The following is a 16,016-nucleotide window of genomic DNA, read 5'->3' on the forward strand; positions in this document are numbered from 1 at the left end:
ATTATTTTAACATTTAAAATGGCATAGATTTTTAATATTAATTAACAAAGTTACTAAACCATTGTGGACCTTATAGTTAAAAGTGGCGTGACCAATTATTTCCATGGTTTTGACAGTGTCAGGTAGGGACCATATTTTAAATTATCTCTATCTTCTGATGATAGGGGTGTGGGGGGGTGCATATTTAAGTACCACAGCTAGGTTTTGAAACAGTTGGTCATAAATAAGCATGAATAGGTGTGTTAAAACACTGGAAATCAATTAAAGAAATTTGTTGTGCTTAGTACCAGTTGTTACTTGAAGGTATATTGTACTTCTCTAATTTCTAAACTAGGCTAAACCCTTATGATAAGAATTCTCATCCTCAGCAGCAAGTTTGTTTGGAGTCCTGAAAATGTTGTGGACTCTTGGCGGAAAAGTAATCTATGGGAGTACTAATTAACAGCAAGCCAACCTATTCATTCGTAGTACCAAGGCCAGCACTGTTGTATCTTGACCTGAGCTGGCATAATTGGAAGAGATGGCCAAAGAAAACTCATGTATTAGAAGAGAGCTCATTACTGAAAAACTTTCATAGTGGGTCTCTTTGTATGATTTCACCAGGTTGTTTAAAGTGAGCCATGGCTGCATGCATTTTCTATCTATGAAATAACTCCACACTTGAACTAGAATATCTCCCACGTGAGCAGGTCACTGAACTTGGAAGCCTGAAAACAAAAGTTTAAAAAGAAGAGAAAACCCTGTGTCCAAGCTTGGGGAATATGTTCCCATCTATTGAAGGGATTTCTACCATAATGCATTTGTTAAATCTTCTTGATGATTTCCGGCCAGCTTTTCAGCCTGAGGGCTGCTATGCCTATCTGCCATGCTTTATTGTACCTGACATCTGAGGAGCTCACCCAATCCAGATTGTTGGGGACACTAAACGTGCCCTGACAATCAAATTTGACAATTGTGAACTCTGTATTAAAGAGCAACCAAGTTTTCATACTGCTATTTGCTACCACTGCCACTAATAAAAGGATGAGGCTCTGTGAAGATTATTTCTTCATGCTTAGATCCTCAACTCAGTCCCACATCATACACAATGAAATGCAACTTTCTGCCATTGAAAATCCTTAGTAGTGTGTGTTGTTCTGTTTATATGAGATGGGGAGGGGTAAGAGAAAAGTGTATGGATTAGTTCCAGTAAACTTTTTGATGCAGGTAGATTTAACTGTTTCAGGATTATTTTATTAATACCAAAGATGTTTATCCTCCAAAAACAAATAGCTAGATTGTGTACCCTTTGTTCACCTTCGTAGATAGTTACTCCTTATTCAGTCAGTCATGAATATTTTCTGTTTTACAGTTTCCCAAGCAAGACCACCTCCAAACCAGAAAAAAGGTGAGTTACCTATAGCTATAAGTCCCTTTTATAAAGGCAAACCTTCATGTAAATATACTTTTTTTTAATCCTGAATAGAGAATGATAAAGGTGGAGCGGATTTTGTTGTTCTTTCACAATTTTGTGCTGTAAGGCAAGTGATAAAATTTTTTAATTGCATTTAATTGCATAAAATTATATTTGCCTTTTTTTATTCTCTCTCTACAGGATCTCGAACACCCATAATCATTATTCCAGCAGCTACAACTTCTTTAATAACTATGCTTAATGCAAAAGACCTTCTACAGGATTTAAAGTAAGTAGCTGACTAAAATATGCCTTATAAAAGATTGTCTTCAGATATAAAGATATAGCCAGAGTAGTAGTAATTCAAGAAGCAGTATCTATTATCTCCTAACAACTGAATTTTAATTTTACAGTCCAAATTGTAAAGAAAGCATAGGCATCCTTGAGTGGTAGGTAAAAGTATTAGCATGAATGTTGTTTGCAAGAATGATGACCTCTGAACTAACTAAATACATTGACAGGAAGGAAGTGTTAATTTCTAAAGGCAGACTTTTTCACTCCTCTGTTTTTAAATGGTAAATTTTACCCATTCTTTAAATCATTGCTAAATGAGGAATGAGTTGTAATTCACACAAAGAATGGGTGAGTTCATGTGTTTCTAAAAAAATACAAGTAAAACAAGAATTTGAAATATTTATAGCAAAGTAAATTGGCACATAGAAATACTGTTTGAACTAATATATTCTCCCATCTTCATACCCTGCAAACCATGATGCTATAGTATTATGATAGCTGTTTCTTAAAGAAGCACATCCGGCTGACAGTCTAAAATCAAATTCAGCATAGCTGAACCAACTGCTATTCCAGTGTAATTAACTACCCTTCTGGTTAAAGTAATAGATCAGTAGATCGTAATGTGCAAAGTTGCATATGTCTCACTAGCCATTACTTACGTGGGTCTAAAAGTAGTAGTAATTTTTACTTAGAAATGTATTTCCATAAATTAGCTTGATAGCAACTATTAAAAAAATTAAAAGGACATTTTTTTCCCCACTATTAACACTTCATTAGTGGAGCCCTTTATAAATTATATGCTCTGTTCTTTAAAAGTGATTTTTTTTCCTTGCTTATACATGGCAAGTTGTTGCCCTCGGATGCTACATTTGAGGCTACATTGTGCACTTTGAGGTGTCTGAACTCCAAATGTACCCAGTCACGGCTCACTGAAGAAAACCAAACATGAATTTGTTTATGAACTGAAGTAGTTGGCATTGAAGATGCAGTAGGAGCATGTCTCATTGCAGTGAACCTACAGAAACTCTTATGAAGTGTTGCAGCAACTAGTAGAAATACTCTGTGGATTTTCTGAGCCTAGGATCTGGACTAAAGGCTTGTACTTTACTGGTAGAACTATTTTGGTTAGAGAGGGTGTGATTTTTAATGGAAAAAAGTTATACCAGTACAGTCCTTAGTCTGGATCCAGTTATACTGGTATAAAGGAGTCTTTATATAGTGTATGGAAATAGCTATATCAGTATGAAGCATATTTATGCAGGAATAACTGTGTACGCACTGGGGCAGTTGTACCACTTCAACTGTACCAGTATAGTTAAAATGATTTAACTTTTCTAAGTAAACCAGCCCTAAGAGTAATCTGAATACCGTAGCACAATCAATCTGCTTTCTACAGAAGTAAAGGAAGTGAAGGTTAATGGGAGAGGTTAAACACAGGTTAAGGGCTTGGCTACACTTGCGAGTTAGAACGCATTAAATCAGCCCCGCGTGCCCTAGCTCACTAACCATCCACACTGGCAAGGGACGTAGAGCACTCTGACTCCACGGCTAGAGTGCTCCTGGTGCTCCACCTTGGCGAGAAGATTAATGCTTGTTGCGCCTTGGCTGAAATGCCTGGGCGTCAGTGTGAACGAGGTGTTGCATTGCTGCGCTCTGATCAGCCTCCGGAAACGTCCCATAATCCCCTTAAGTCAAGTGGCCACTATTCTCATTGTTTTGACCTTGCTGTAGGAATGTGGATATGCCCTTTGAAAGTTCCGTTTCTGACAGCCAGCATGCTTATCTGCTCCGAGACAAAGCAACCATTACAAGACAGCATGCTGACATGCTCTCAGCACCCCCAAAAACCGACTCTCTCTGCCCCCACATATACGACACGCTCCCTGTCACAGTCCACCCCACTCCTCCTATTTGAAAAGCACGTTGCAGCCATTTACATGCTGGGATAGGTACCACAATGCACTGCTCTCTGTGGCCGTTGCAAGAGCTGCTAATGTGGCCACGGCAGTGTGCTTGTAGCTGTCAGTGTGGACAGATTGCAGCGCTTTCCCTATTGTACTCTATGAAGGTTTGTTTAACTAAAAGTGCTCTACATCTGCAAGTGTAGCCATGCCCTTAGTGTTAAAAAGGGTATAAAAGGGACCCCCCCCAAAAAAAAAAAGATTGAGGGAGAAGGCAAATTCTATAAACTGGAAGTGGAAGAAAAGGATTCAAGAAAACAGTTTAATTTGCTGTGACTGTCAGAGCCTCTTTTCAGCTAATTTGATACTACTTTCAGCTTTCCAAGCTATTGCCCTTCCACTGGCCATCAAAGACTGTAAAATGAAACGTTGGCTGCACATTAACACTTTGTAAACTTCAAAAAAAGTCTAAATCATACTTCCTATTTTTTTCTAACTTTAAACAGTAACCAAACTAATTTGCCTTAATGACAGTAAAGGTAGTTGGAGTACTTGTGGCACCTTAGAGACTAACACATTTATTTGAGCATAAGCTTTCGTGGGGTACAGCCTACTTCATCGGATGCATAGAATGGAACATGTAGTAAGATATATTGTTGGAAGTTATCGTACAAACTGAGAGGCTAATTAGTTGAGCTATTATCAGCAGGAGAAAAAAAACTTTTGCAGTCATAATCAAGATGGCCCATTTAGACAGTTGACAAGAAGATGTGAGGATACTTAACATGGGGAAATGGATTCAATATGTGTAATGACCCAGCCACTCCTAGTCTCTATTCAAACCCAAGTTAATGGTATCTAGTTTGCATATTAATTCAAGCTCAGCAGTTTCTCATTGGAGTCTGTTTTTGAAGCTTTTCTTTTGCAAAATTGCCACCTTTAAATCTGTTACTGAGTGGCCAGAGTTGAAGTGTTCTCCTACCGGTTTTTGACTGTTATGATTCCTGATGTCAGATTTGTGTTCGTTTATTCTTTTACATAGAGACTGTCCGTTCTGGCCAATATACATGGCAGAGGGGCATTGCTGGCACATGATGGCATATATCACATTGGTAGATGTGCAGGTGAACGAGCCCCTGATGACGTGGCTAATGTGATTAGGTCCTATGATGGTGTCACTTGAATAAATATGTGGCAGAGTTGGCATCAGGCTTTGTTGCAAAGATAGGTTCCTAGGTTAGTGGTTTTGTTGTGTGGTGTGCGGTTGCTGGTGAGTATTTGCTTCAGGTTTGGGGGCTGTCTGTAAGCGAGGACTGGTCTGTCTCCCAAGATCGAAGAGAATGAGGGATCATTTTTCAGGATAGGTTGTAGATCTTCGATGATGCGCTGGAGAGGTTTTAGTTGTGGGCTGAAGGTGACGGGTGGTGGCGTTCTGTTGTTTTCTTTGTTGGGCCTGTCCTGTAGTAGGTGACTTCTGGGTACTCTTCTGGCTCTGTCAATCTGTTTCTTCACTTCAGCAGGTGGGTATTTATACTATTCTAGAATGTAAAGCTGTACACAGCATGAATCTAATGGCAATATCTGATTCATTTACATACTGACTTTTGGTTTATAAGAATGTGGAGAAGAAAATGGTTTATAAGGGCATGGAGAGGAAGTTGCATACACATAAATTTTGAGCATTTTTTTTTATTCTTCCCATTAGCGATCCCTCTTCTTCTGCTTGCACCATCATCCCCACTTCTTTAGCATAGTTACATTGATTCAGGGTGGTAATAGAGGCTCCCTGACAAGGTTCCACAAATAAGCCTACTTTTGCAATTCCTGCCTGTGTAAATATTTCTGAGAAATCTCTATTTATAAAAACCTTGGTTTTAAGTGTATTGGTCTGTATTTAATACCTTTAACTATAAACTAACCTTTATATGTGGGAAAATCTTCATTTACATAACTTTCCTTTATCTTCATAGTTTTTTTTATTGCATTTTAGTGTTCTCTTCTAAATCCAGTGCCAAGTCAGAATTGCTGTCATCACCCATAGTAACTGTGTCTGTCACAATTGAATTTTGTAGATGACCAGCTGTAGCAAAAGTGGGATACACTTGCTTCCTTTGCATATATTTTAATACAAATGACTTAACCAGAACTCTACTTTCACACAGCACAATACTTTAATTTACTGGTCAACGACATGCTGCTCTAGTTAATAGTTTAATCAGCCTCTCCTCCCACATAATGCTTGTGAATCATAGTAACTCTTCTAAAGGTGATTATGTTGAGTGTTAATGTACTTTAGGGTTGCTTGGGGAGTTCAGTTCCATAGTTGTTGCTTGTTTTCTGGGGAGCATGTATGTCGCTAGCTAAGGTTTTCCGTTTAACTTAATCTTTTAGCTGATAGCATGTATAGTTATCACTAAGTTATCAAGTAAAGCAGTGTCAACCAGTGTTGTTGGTGGTTTTGCATAAACAACTGGAAAATGGGAAGAGTAACATAATAACAAAAGTAATTACAAACAAGAAGGATGTTACTGGTGCAAATGCTTCATTAATTTTCAAGAAATCTGTTTGGACATACTTATCAGAGCTGTAACTGTTCATGAGGGACACCTGGAGACGCATGTTGTATCCACCTGTTAGCAATGCTTAATTTTATTCTTTGCAGAGAGCATGTCTCTTTAGAAGAAATAATAAAGGACACCTGCTTATTTATAAGTGCCAAGTATTTAATTTTTTTTCAATCTGCTACCCATAAATATTACCCTTGGCAGCTTTCTAACCCATTTTTTTCTGTGTTGAGAAGTGCTAATGCTAAAGAATGTTTGGAGGCCAGATTTTGCCACAGGATATAGAGAACAGAAATGAAACTAAAATTGTATTTGCAAGATGCAAATTGGAGACCATAGTGTAACCATTATGTTAATTTTTGATGCTAACACTGATATAATTCACTAAAAAATGTTTAGTTGCCATCATATAATTTTAGCATTGCACTTTGAAGTACAAAATTTGGACTAGAGTGTAATAGCTGGCAAGGAAGGGAAAGAGAGTGACTGTGTTAGAATGGGGGAGTGACTATGCACAGCATCAACTCTAGAAGAAGTAATATATGAAGGTATAAAGGGTATATATGCCCAACATGTAGACTCCTGAAGATTCATAACTGGCCTCTGGTCTATCAGTCTTTGGGATTCTGTGATGAGAAACATCATAATCCACAAATAGCAGTAGTCTCCACTCCATTTCAATCTGTGCTAAAGTTCTAGTGTAAGCAAGGCCTTTGAAGTGATTACTAGTTACAGTGGAACTGTACTAATTCACACTAGTGACCGAGAGAGAGTGTGGCTTATCAAACTTTACAACTTTGCTGTTAAGTGAACAGGTTGCAAGAAAGTCCCAGGGATAATGCATTATAAAATGTCCTTCTCACTCACTTTGTCAAGTTTAGTTTAGTTTTTATTTGATACTTTGTAGACTAGTAAATGTGTTGTGGTATATTTTATAAAAGTACAGTCACGATAATATGAGACCTAAAAGTGCCAGGCTTTTGTAAGAACGTGAGTGGCATTGGCAATTGAAGTAAGAATTAATGAAGCTCTATTAATTTTAGTCTCTTATTCATAAAAGTTTGTGAATAAAACGCAGTGCTTACTTATGTGACTGCTTTGTGTGCCAATTTTTGGAGTGATGGATTCTGAATAGATATGAAGAGTTAACTTTCTTGATTAGATTTACAAAAAAACGAAAACAAAAAAAGCTAGGAGGAAAAACTGAAAAATCATAAAAGGGACTATTAATGGTCAATTTTTAAAACATGTTGTTTACACTGATATTGTAGCTGTGTTGGTCTCAGATTATTAGAGAGACAAGATGTCTCTCACCTTGTGTGTCTGAACTTTAAAACAGTTAGACTTTTAATATGTTGGATGGCCAAACATAAGTTAGTCAATTGCAAGCTGTAGTCAACTGTGCTTACAACTGTATATTTGTAGATAATCCCTAAAAGGATCCAGTGCATTATCCAGTGTTTAGATTTTTTTTTAAGTTTGTTTGTAAGTACAGGAATGTTTGGCTAGGCCTTTCCTATTTGGTCATCATACAGAGGGATCCTGTCCAAGTCTTTACTTTAGAACTAATTTTAGTTTTACTTCTTGTATTGAAAGCTGAATCATTTAAACTTGTAATAAATTGGAGTTAAAATTGAGCTTGTATATGTAAAATATGCATCATTTTTGTGTGTAGTCTGCATACTAAAACAACCTTCCTTGGAAGTCTTCTCAGATGCCAACATTCCATTTGCAGACAGGCGCATCTGCAGTTTATTTTTTAAAAGTGTAGGAAACCATAGAATTGAAATGCATAATGTTATGAACAGTTTGATAGTTTACTGTTCCAGTTCCTACCCATGTATAGTGTACCAAAAATGATTGATTAGAAAAGGACTATCCTGACAATATTTTTTTTTAAAGTAAAAAGTACGAAAGCATTCCAGACCCCTCACTAGCTAGTAACTTAATATTTTCCTGTGGTTTTCTCTTTGGTGAATATATATGATTCTTTGCCTCGTCCTGCTCTTATTTTGTTCTGTTTAGGTTCTTATACTGCACCCACTACTGTAGTGAGCTGAAGTCCTAGTCATACTAAAATAATAAACATGGAACTGATTATCAAAATTGGGGATGCATCAGCCCAGCAATACTTGCGTGCAAAAACAGAAGAAGATGCATTTCCGCTTACAGTAATTTGTATGTGCAGGTTTGGTGCACTTGCTCACTTACATTGTCAAGTCTAGTCTAGTTTTGATATTTTGTAGACTAGTAAATGTATTGTGGTGTATTTTATAAAAGTACAGTCATGATAATATGAGACTTAATCATAGCTGCCTCCTTTTGAGTCGTTTCAAAGTGGGATGAAAATGCCAGGTATTTGTGAGAATGCAACTTGCTTTCTCCAATAATCAGTTTTCAGGCCCACTCCAAAATAGGTTTCTGTGGCCCTGTGCATACTTTGTTTTGGAAATCAGTCCTGTAGGGGAAGAGTGCTCCACTCCTTTTGGGTGCCTAAGGAAGGGCAAGAGTGCCAGGATCCCACAGCCTCTGCTGCTGCCCTTACCTTCTGTGAAGAGAGTGGGGCCATCACAGTCTTTTCTGTTCCCTCTTCCTTATCATCCATTCATCTGGCATTGGAAGCGGCTGTTGGAGTAGACTCCGAGATCTCTTCCATTTGATTCCCCAAGAACTCAGTTTGACTCCAATCTCGTCACTCAGGCTCTTTTATTTGGCATAAAGCAAAGCCATGCTGAGTTGATCAGACTCAAATGTAGAGGTGGGTATAGAGTATACCACACATGTAAAGTTTGATTATTTGTCATCATATAATAGCATTGCTCTTTGAAGTACACAATTTGGACTAAGTGTAGTAGTTGGCAAGGAAGGGAAAGATGGCACATACGTTAAGGTTGACTATATACATCCAAAGTTACACAGAGACCCCATACGGTCATATACATTTACACATCACATTCGTTATACATTGTATCACGAGTTTTGGGATTGACTTGGCTACTTTGCAGGAACCAATCTCCATGTAAAGCATGCTTTGTCCATGCCCTGTCCATGTTCAGCTTTATTCTTTACCTCATCTTTATGCTCTCAACTTCTCTTGTCCATTATTTTCTTGTTTTTAATAAAAGGTTCCCTTGGAGTTTCCTCTCTTATCCTAGCTTGCTCAGATATTCTGTCTTTTGCCTTGCTGACCCATTTACTTAATTTAACACACACATGCCATTTGTAGGCTGCTGATTTACTTACCTCCCTAATCCTGTCTTTTAAAAAATGAAGCCTTCCCCCATGTTTAATTATTCATGTCGTGCCAAGCCTACAGTGTGGTTCTGGAACCATTAAACAATCCTAGAGCACAGTGCCTCTTGCATCTTATATAAAATGGTCCCTCACCATGCTCTCTAAAGCATACATACGAGATTAAAGAATTAAGGTTATTTTAAGGAAATATGTGTTATAAAGAAAGGCCCTGACTTACAAGTAGAAGGAAGGCCTTGAAACTAATGAATTAAAAGGCCAGAAGGAGTGAAGTAGAAAGTATATCTGGTTCAAAGAATAACTCATAAAATAAGGGATAGTTTCTAAAAAGAAGGCCTCTAACCACTAGGGGTGACTGCAGATGGTTTTGAATAAGACAAAATAAATCTGTCTTAAAATGAGCCAACATGTCCCTTCCCACCACACACACCGGTGTTATCTCAAAATTTAGAGCCTCTGTGAACCCAGGTGCAAAAGACAAACTGTTGGTCAGCAAGAAGGAGGGGAGGAGGCCTTGGTGAGAAAGGAGGTTGTAAATCTTATCTGGATTAAGGCTGAAAATAAGGATGAATTGTCTCAAATAGATTTTTAGCTGAAATCCATAATTGGCAATGCCATCAGTTTTTTTAAAGGGTGTAAAAAGTAAACTCCTAAAAGGTTCACTGCTTAAACCTTTCTGAATATTTTGGAGCCAACCCATCTGAGTTTGAGCATCCTGGGTTTAGCCCATTTGCAAGTATCTTCAACAAATGCTTATAAATGTTTTGTTACTGTTCAGATATAGTAAATATCTTATTTAGGCTCTTCAAGCATGTTTAATGCAATTGTATAAGTCCTTTAGGTTTAATAAAGGAATTTATGGTTAAATTAAGTGTTTGGATTCCATATTAATATTAATAATTTCAAATATTAATTCCAACACTGTCCTAAGCGCAGGGCTGTAGATATATGCTTCTACCCAACACTTAGGGTTTTAAAGTGTTTGTCAGCTTAAAAATCGCACTTCACTTTGAAAATGTATTACTTTCATTTCAACTAACATTTTAGCTGTTAGTAACAGATGTTAAAAAAACTTTGCTGTATATTTTAGTTTGTTTTGTGCATCTGACAACACTTCATATTAGTATGAAGTATAACTGATTTCCCCCTGTGGCTATTTACCCCTTTTGTATGTATTTCTGACAGCAACAGCTGAGGGAATGAGATTTTTAAAGTCTCAAAAGTGTGTGTGTGTGTGTGTGTGTGTGGGTAGGAGTTCTGGGGCAGGTATAGTATCTAACTAATTAATTTAAAAAAAAAATAGATTTCAAGTTGGTGTCTGTATACGAGTACCAGCTTTCTGCATGGACCACATTGACATAGAACACATCTTATGTAGCTATGAAAGTCTAAGGAATTAAAGCTGTAGATTCTTGGACTGACTGACTTTTATCATTGTTTCAGAATATAACTGGAAACAGGGTTTGTGCTACTTTCTGGAAAGCCTGGGTAAAGGGTTACTGAAAACTAACTCTAATATGCTCTAATAAATTTGTTAGTCTCTAAGGTGCCACAAGTACTCCTTTTCTTTTTGCGAATACAGACTAACACGGCTGCTACTCTGAAACCTGAAAACTAACTTGGCAAGTTAATTGACATGCACTTGACACATTTTATTTTGCTTTTGATCAGATTTGGAAAACGGTTGCATTGATATAGACACTTAGAATTCAGCAGTGTTTGTAAGAAACATTCTGCAGGATATCAGTTATTCATGTACTGCTTGTATGTGTCTGATCTAAATTTTTCCTGCATCTTTTCTTCTGTTTGTATAGTATGTGTTGTCCATTAACTTCTCTTCTCTTTTGTAGTTCAGAATATTAAGGCAGCATTATGGGTTTCTCGGAGGAATGAATTGGAGACTACTCAAATTTACATTAAATCAAAATTGATTTGAAGCCACTGTAAGCTAGGGGTTACAGCCATTGAGGAGGCTTTCAATTACGCATTAATTATATAGCACAGCCCAGCTGACTTTCAACTGTGGGGGAGCTGTCAATTAAAATAATTTTGAAGTGAGTTGTTAAACACAGAAATCTTTAGGCCTAAAAAGTAGAATTAAGAATGGAGCTTCAACCACACTTTGTCTGTCATACATCTAACTTGTAGTAATTTAATAACTGATCACTATTGTACAGTACAGCAACGGAGTGTTAAAGATGGACAACGTTTGTCTTCTAAATGGATTTCAGTTTGCCATACAATACATTTCAAGTGTAAGTGTGGGTGTCTGTGGTACTTCTAAACTGAATTTGCAAATGTGACCTTTGGATTACCATCCATATGAGAATCTGGTTACTGCAATTGGATATAAATTGCTTTATACAGTCTGTAATTATTTTAATTTGATTACACATTTGTTCTGCAGGAATCCTGCCTCCATCAGTGCACAGGCTGGACAGTAAATGAGGCAGAGTATAGCAAGAAAATAATCTTGTTCTGCATTTAAAGGGCTGGACTAATACCTAGGAAAGCTAGATTCTCTCTGAGTGTTGCCAACTCTTGTGACATCAAGTCTCGCAATATTTGGCGGTGTTTCCTAGTATCAGTTCCTGCAGTCGTGTTACGTGAGAATCTCAGATTTTGTTTAATAAAATTAAAAAAAAAAAAGTTCCTGATCCTCATGGTTAGGGAGAGAACTTTGAGAATGTGAACCATAAAGACTCACAAACCAAAGATAAAATGAACCTAACATTTATTAATATTTTAAAATGTCATGAATTTTAAGCCAAATTAAGATTTTGGAGAGCAAGATTTTGGAATCCTTAGGGTTTGCAGTACTGGGCATCCTATGTGATGATGGGCAAAATTGTTGTATGCATTCTCTCAAGGAGGCTGAATTAAGGTTTCACTGTCCTTTCCTAAGTTTTGAGTCCTTGAGTTGGCCACCATAAAGTTCTTCTAACATAGCATTTTCAATATAATACCCCATTGCATTACCACGTGGAACCATGTGGTGTGACCATATGGTGTAGATCAGAGATTGGCAACCTCTGGCATGCAGCCCACCAGGGAAAGCCGCTGGCGGGCCGAGCTGGGCCTGTTTGTTTACCTGCAGTGTCCATAGGTTCAGCTGATTGCAGCTCCCACTAGCCGCGGTTTGCTATCCAAGGCCAATGGGGGCTGCAGGCAGCGATGTGGGCCAAGAGATGTGCTGGCTGCCCTTCCCGCAGCCCTCATTGGCCTGGGACGGCGAACCTCAGCCAGTGGGAGCTGCGATCGGCCGAACCTGAGGAAGCTGCACGTAAACAAATGGGCCCAGCCCGCTCATGGCTTTCCCCGGCGGGCCGCATTTCAAAGGTTGCCGATCCCTGGTGAAGATGAACCCTTAAACTAAAGGTATCTTGTGTTCAAAAAGTCCTATGCTGCTAACTAAATTAATTTAAAATTAAAGTTTTACTGTATATGTACTGTTTACTTTCTTCTATTTCTCTTAACAATGAAAATCCGCTAAGTTAGTTTTACTTTCAAGTTCAGTGTTGTGAAGTTTGGCTTTGTTCCATGAATTGTTTTGTTCCATGAATTGTTTTAAAACCTGTTAGTAATAAGATTCCTTTTGGGAATCTATCACTTTTTCACCATGCAAACTTGGTTTTTTACAACATCAAAATTTTGATTTCATTAGATGAAGAGGAAGGAGGAGATGCTGATTAAATTTGATGACAATGATATAGATGAAGCAGTTGAGGGTGGTAAAGGATAATAATGAAAAGCAAGGAGCTTGAATTGGCCTGCTGCCTACTGAGCACAAATGCAATTTTTTTTATAGTTGCTGCTTTTTTCTGTTTTATTTCGTTTTGCTTTTTTTTTTGTAGCAGGTCAGTCCTGAATAGTGTTCACATTTAAATACTAACCTAACATTACTAAGAATTGTTTAGAACTTCATTTCATTGTTTCACATTTTTCTGAGCTGAAAAAACTCAGTTAAGTAATTTAGGGTGGCTTTTTTTTGTAATTAGGCATAAATAACTTTCTAATGCTAATCCTAGTTGAGGCCATAGTCTTATTCTTTTGTTACACTTCTGATAAATTAGTACTTCAAAATATTTGACCACTTTGTTGGTATTTGACAATTTCACCAATGGTTGAGTGGTGAATTGACCAATCATTTGGGCCCAACCCTAGTTTGAAAGCTGTATTATGGTTAATGGCTTATTTTTAGGGAACTATTTGGAATATGGAGCCAGATCCTATGATGTGCAGAGCTATGCTTGACAGTGCCCTGGGGGCAAAGGGAAGATGGTGGTAGCTTGAAGGGACTGACCAGGCTAGTGCTTGGTTATTAAAGCTGCTCCTAATTTGCAGCTGGCTTCCACAACCCTGAGGGAGTCACTTCAGCAGCTGGGAATTAGCTGAATGCAAGGGCCTCTCAGCTATCTCTTTACCCTGGGGCCCAGGAACTGTGTGCCTGGTATTGAGAGCTGCTGTGATTGTTGTCACCAGAGGATTTCCCAATGCCCAGATCCACTGGATTTTACAGACAGATTGCATCAGCGGATCAACACACAATGGCTGCAGTAGGACTCCAAGTATACTTGTGATATCTTTATTCAGTGTTCAAATTTCCTGTGGGCTTCACGTTCATTTCTGGAAGGAGAAGGAGGTGTAGACTTCAAGTAATATCCAGTAATAGTAGAAGTCGTCTACGTTGGGTTGCTATGTTCTCTCATAATCATGGTTGATTTAGCCCAGCAGACTTTTAAATATTGTAACCTACACTGTGGAATCCACTTGGTCCTGTTCATTCCCACCTTGGAATTTTCAGATGCAGTCACTTTCTTTGAGGCTGTGGTGGTCATTGATCTCTCGTTAGAAATACCTACTTGATTAGCATTCTCCAGAATAACTTAAATCAAATTGAACTGATTCTGATGGTGATGTCTTAGCGGCTGCATCAGAGGCCTATTAATGCATTTCTAGCATTTGATGGTTGCCATGAGTTGCTCCATAAAGAACTGTGGTGGTGTTGTCCAATATGCCATATTTTTCTTCCTTATAAGATGTAGTGAGTAAAATATATTTTAATATATTGCTTTTCACATTGTTTAATCATTTCAGAGCCTATATCAGAAGAATGTGTATGTCTTAATATTTTATACTATTTGGAGGAGTATAAAAGATATTTATAAAAATTGATATCTTTTTAAAATCTGTCCTTTGCTTTTCCAGGATGCCTTATGCATCCCCATTTCTGATTAGAGTGCTCTATAGTGTTACATGTGTTAGACAAGATAAAATAAATTATAATTTGTCTTGTGCCTCATGAATCACACTTTTATCAATATCACTGTAATGCTGCTTAATTTTACTTCCCAATTCTTAGTCATTTCCAGCTTTTTACTACCCAGTACAATCAAGTACTGTTAAAGATGACCTGCAAAGTACATTTTAAAAATTGGGATTGTGCCCTTTTTCTACAGTTTTAAAATGTATTAAAGAAGTCCTGAAAGGCCATGAGGTAGATTTTTTTTTTTTTCACTTTCTCCTTGAAACGTCAAAAGTCAAGTCTGATCTTTCCTAATTTTGCTGGAAGATTCATTCAATCTTTGCTGGAAGATTCATGGGTCTGAGATAGACATAAAATTAGTTCTCACTTCCTAATTAAAGAGGTGGTAATGTTGAATTGGAAGCAAACTTCCTTTTCCAAACTGTTAGTCATTGAAGATCACTGGTAAGATACATAGGTATTAACAAAAGCTAGAATTTATAATCAGTCCAACTAAAATCCTTTTCCCATCTTAGTTTTTCAACTTTCATTATCTTGGCTTTTTTGGCTAGTTTTCCAGTCATTTACAGTTACTGTCTTCCAATCTAAGCAGGATCTAATTTTTCAAATGTGGTAAATTAAGCTGGAGAAAAAATTGAACTTATATAACATTCTTCTATCACCATGAAACAATAAGAGTACAGTCCATTTTTAAATGTTACTTTATTTCTGATAGCTATTTATCTTCCTAATTATGTACATGATAATATGTTCTAAAATTTGGCACCACAACTTCTAATTTATCTTGGCATTAAAAGTGGAACACATTCTGATTTTCTTTTTTTAAAGATTTGTAATTACACAAAAAATACGTATTTCGCTAGCTGTGGAACTAAGAATCCAGCATCAACCATAATTGCTGTTAAAGGTATTTGAATTACTGATTTTTCAGATTGTTGGCGGTTCTGAGGGGAAAAGGGGAAATAGTTTTGGGTCAACCTGAAACCAAAATTTTTTGCAACTTTTAGCAAATCTGAAAGGATTTCTGTTTTGATTTTGGGAAGTTTTCACCATTTTTAATAAAAAACAAAGGGAATTTGGAAACAAGGCTACATTCACATGGGAACTCCAGCCTGAGCCTGAATGTCTACACTGCAGATGAACTGTCCCTTAGCTGGTGCCTTGTGAGTCTGAGTCAGCTGGCATGGGCCAGTTGCTGGTATCTAATTGCAGTGTTATATAGCCTTAGGCATCATTCACAGAACCGAGAAGGGATGGGGGCATGAGCAGTAAATATTAATTGGAGTGAGGACTGGAACCTGGGTGTCCTCTATCCCAGGTGATTGCTTTAACCACTATTTGAGAGT

The 16,016-nt window shown here is 37.5% G+C and overlaps 1 protein-coding gene across 1 annotated transcript in view; it reads left to right on the plus strand.

The window, feature by feature from the left end:
* The window catches only part of CDC73 (cell division cycle 73), a 174,699-nt gene that overhangs the window by 133,527 nt on the left and 25,156 nt on the right, over nt 1-16,016 (plus strand). Inside the window, 2 exon segments of the mRNA XM_038412685.2 lie at nt 1,352-1,387; nt 1,595-1,682. Of these exon segments, the coding sequence (XP_038268613.1) occupies nt 1,352-1,387; nt 1,595-1,682 (124 nt within the window).

This window comes from Dermochelys coriacea, chromosome 8 (genome assembly GCF_009764565.3).
Source record: "Dermochelys coriacea isolate rDerCor1 chromosome 8, rDerCor1.pri.v4, whole genome shotgun sequence".
Classification (NCBI taxonomy): Eukaryota; Metazoa; Chordata; order Testudines; family Dermochelyidae; genus Dermochelys; species Dermochelys coriacea.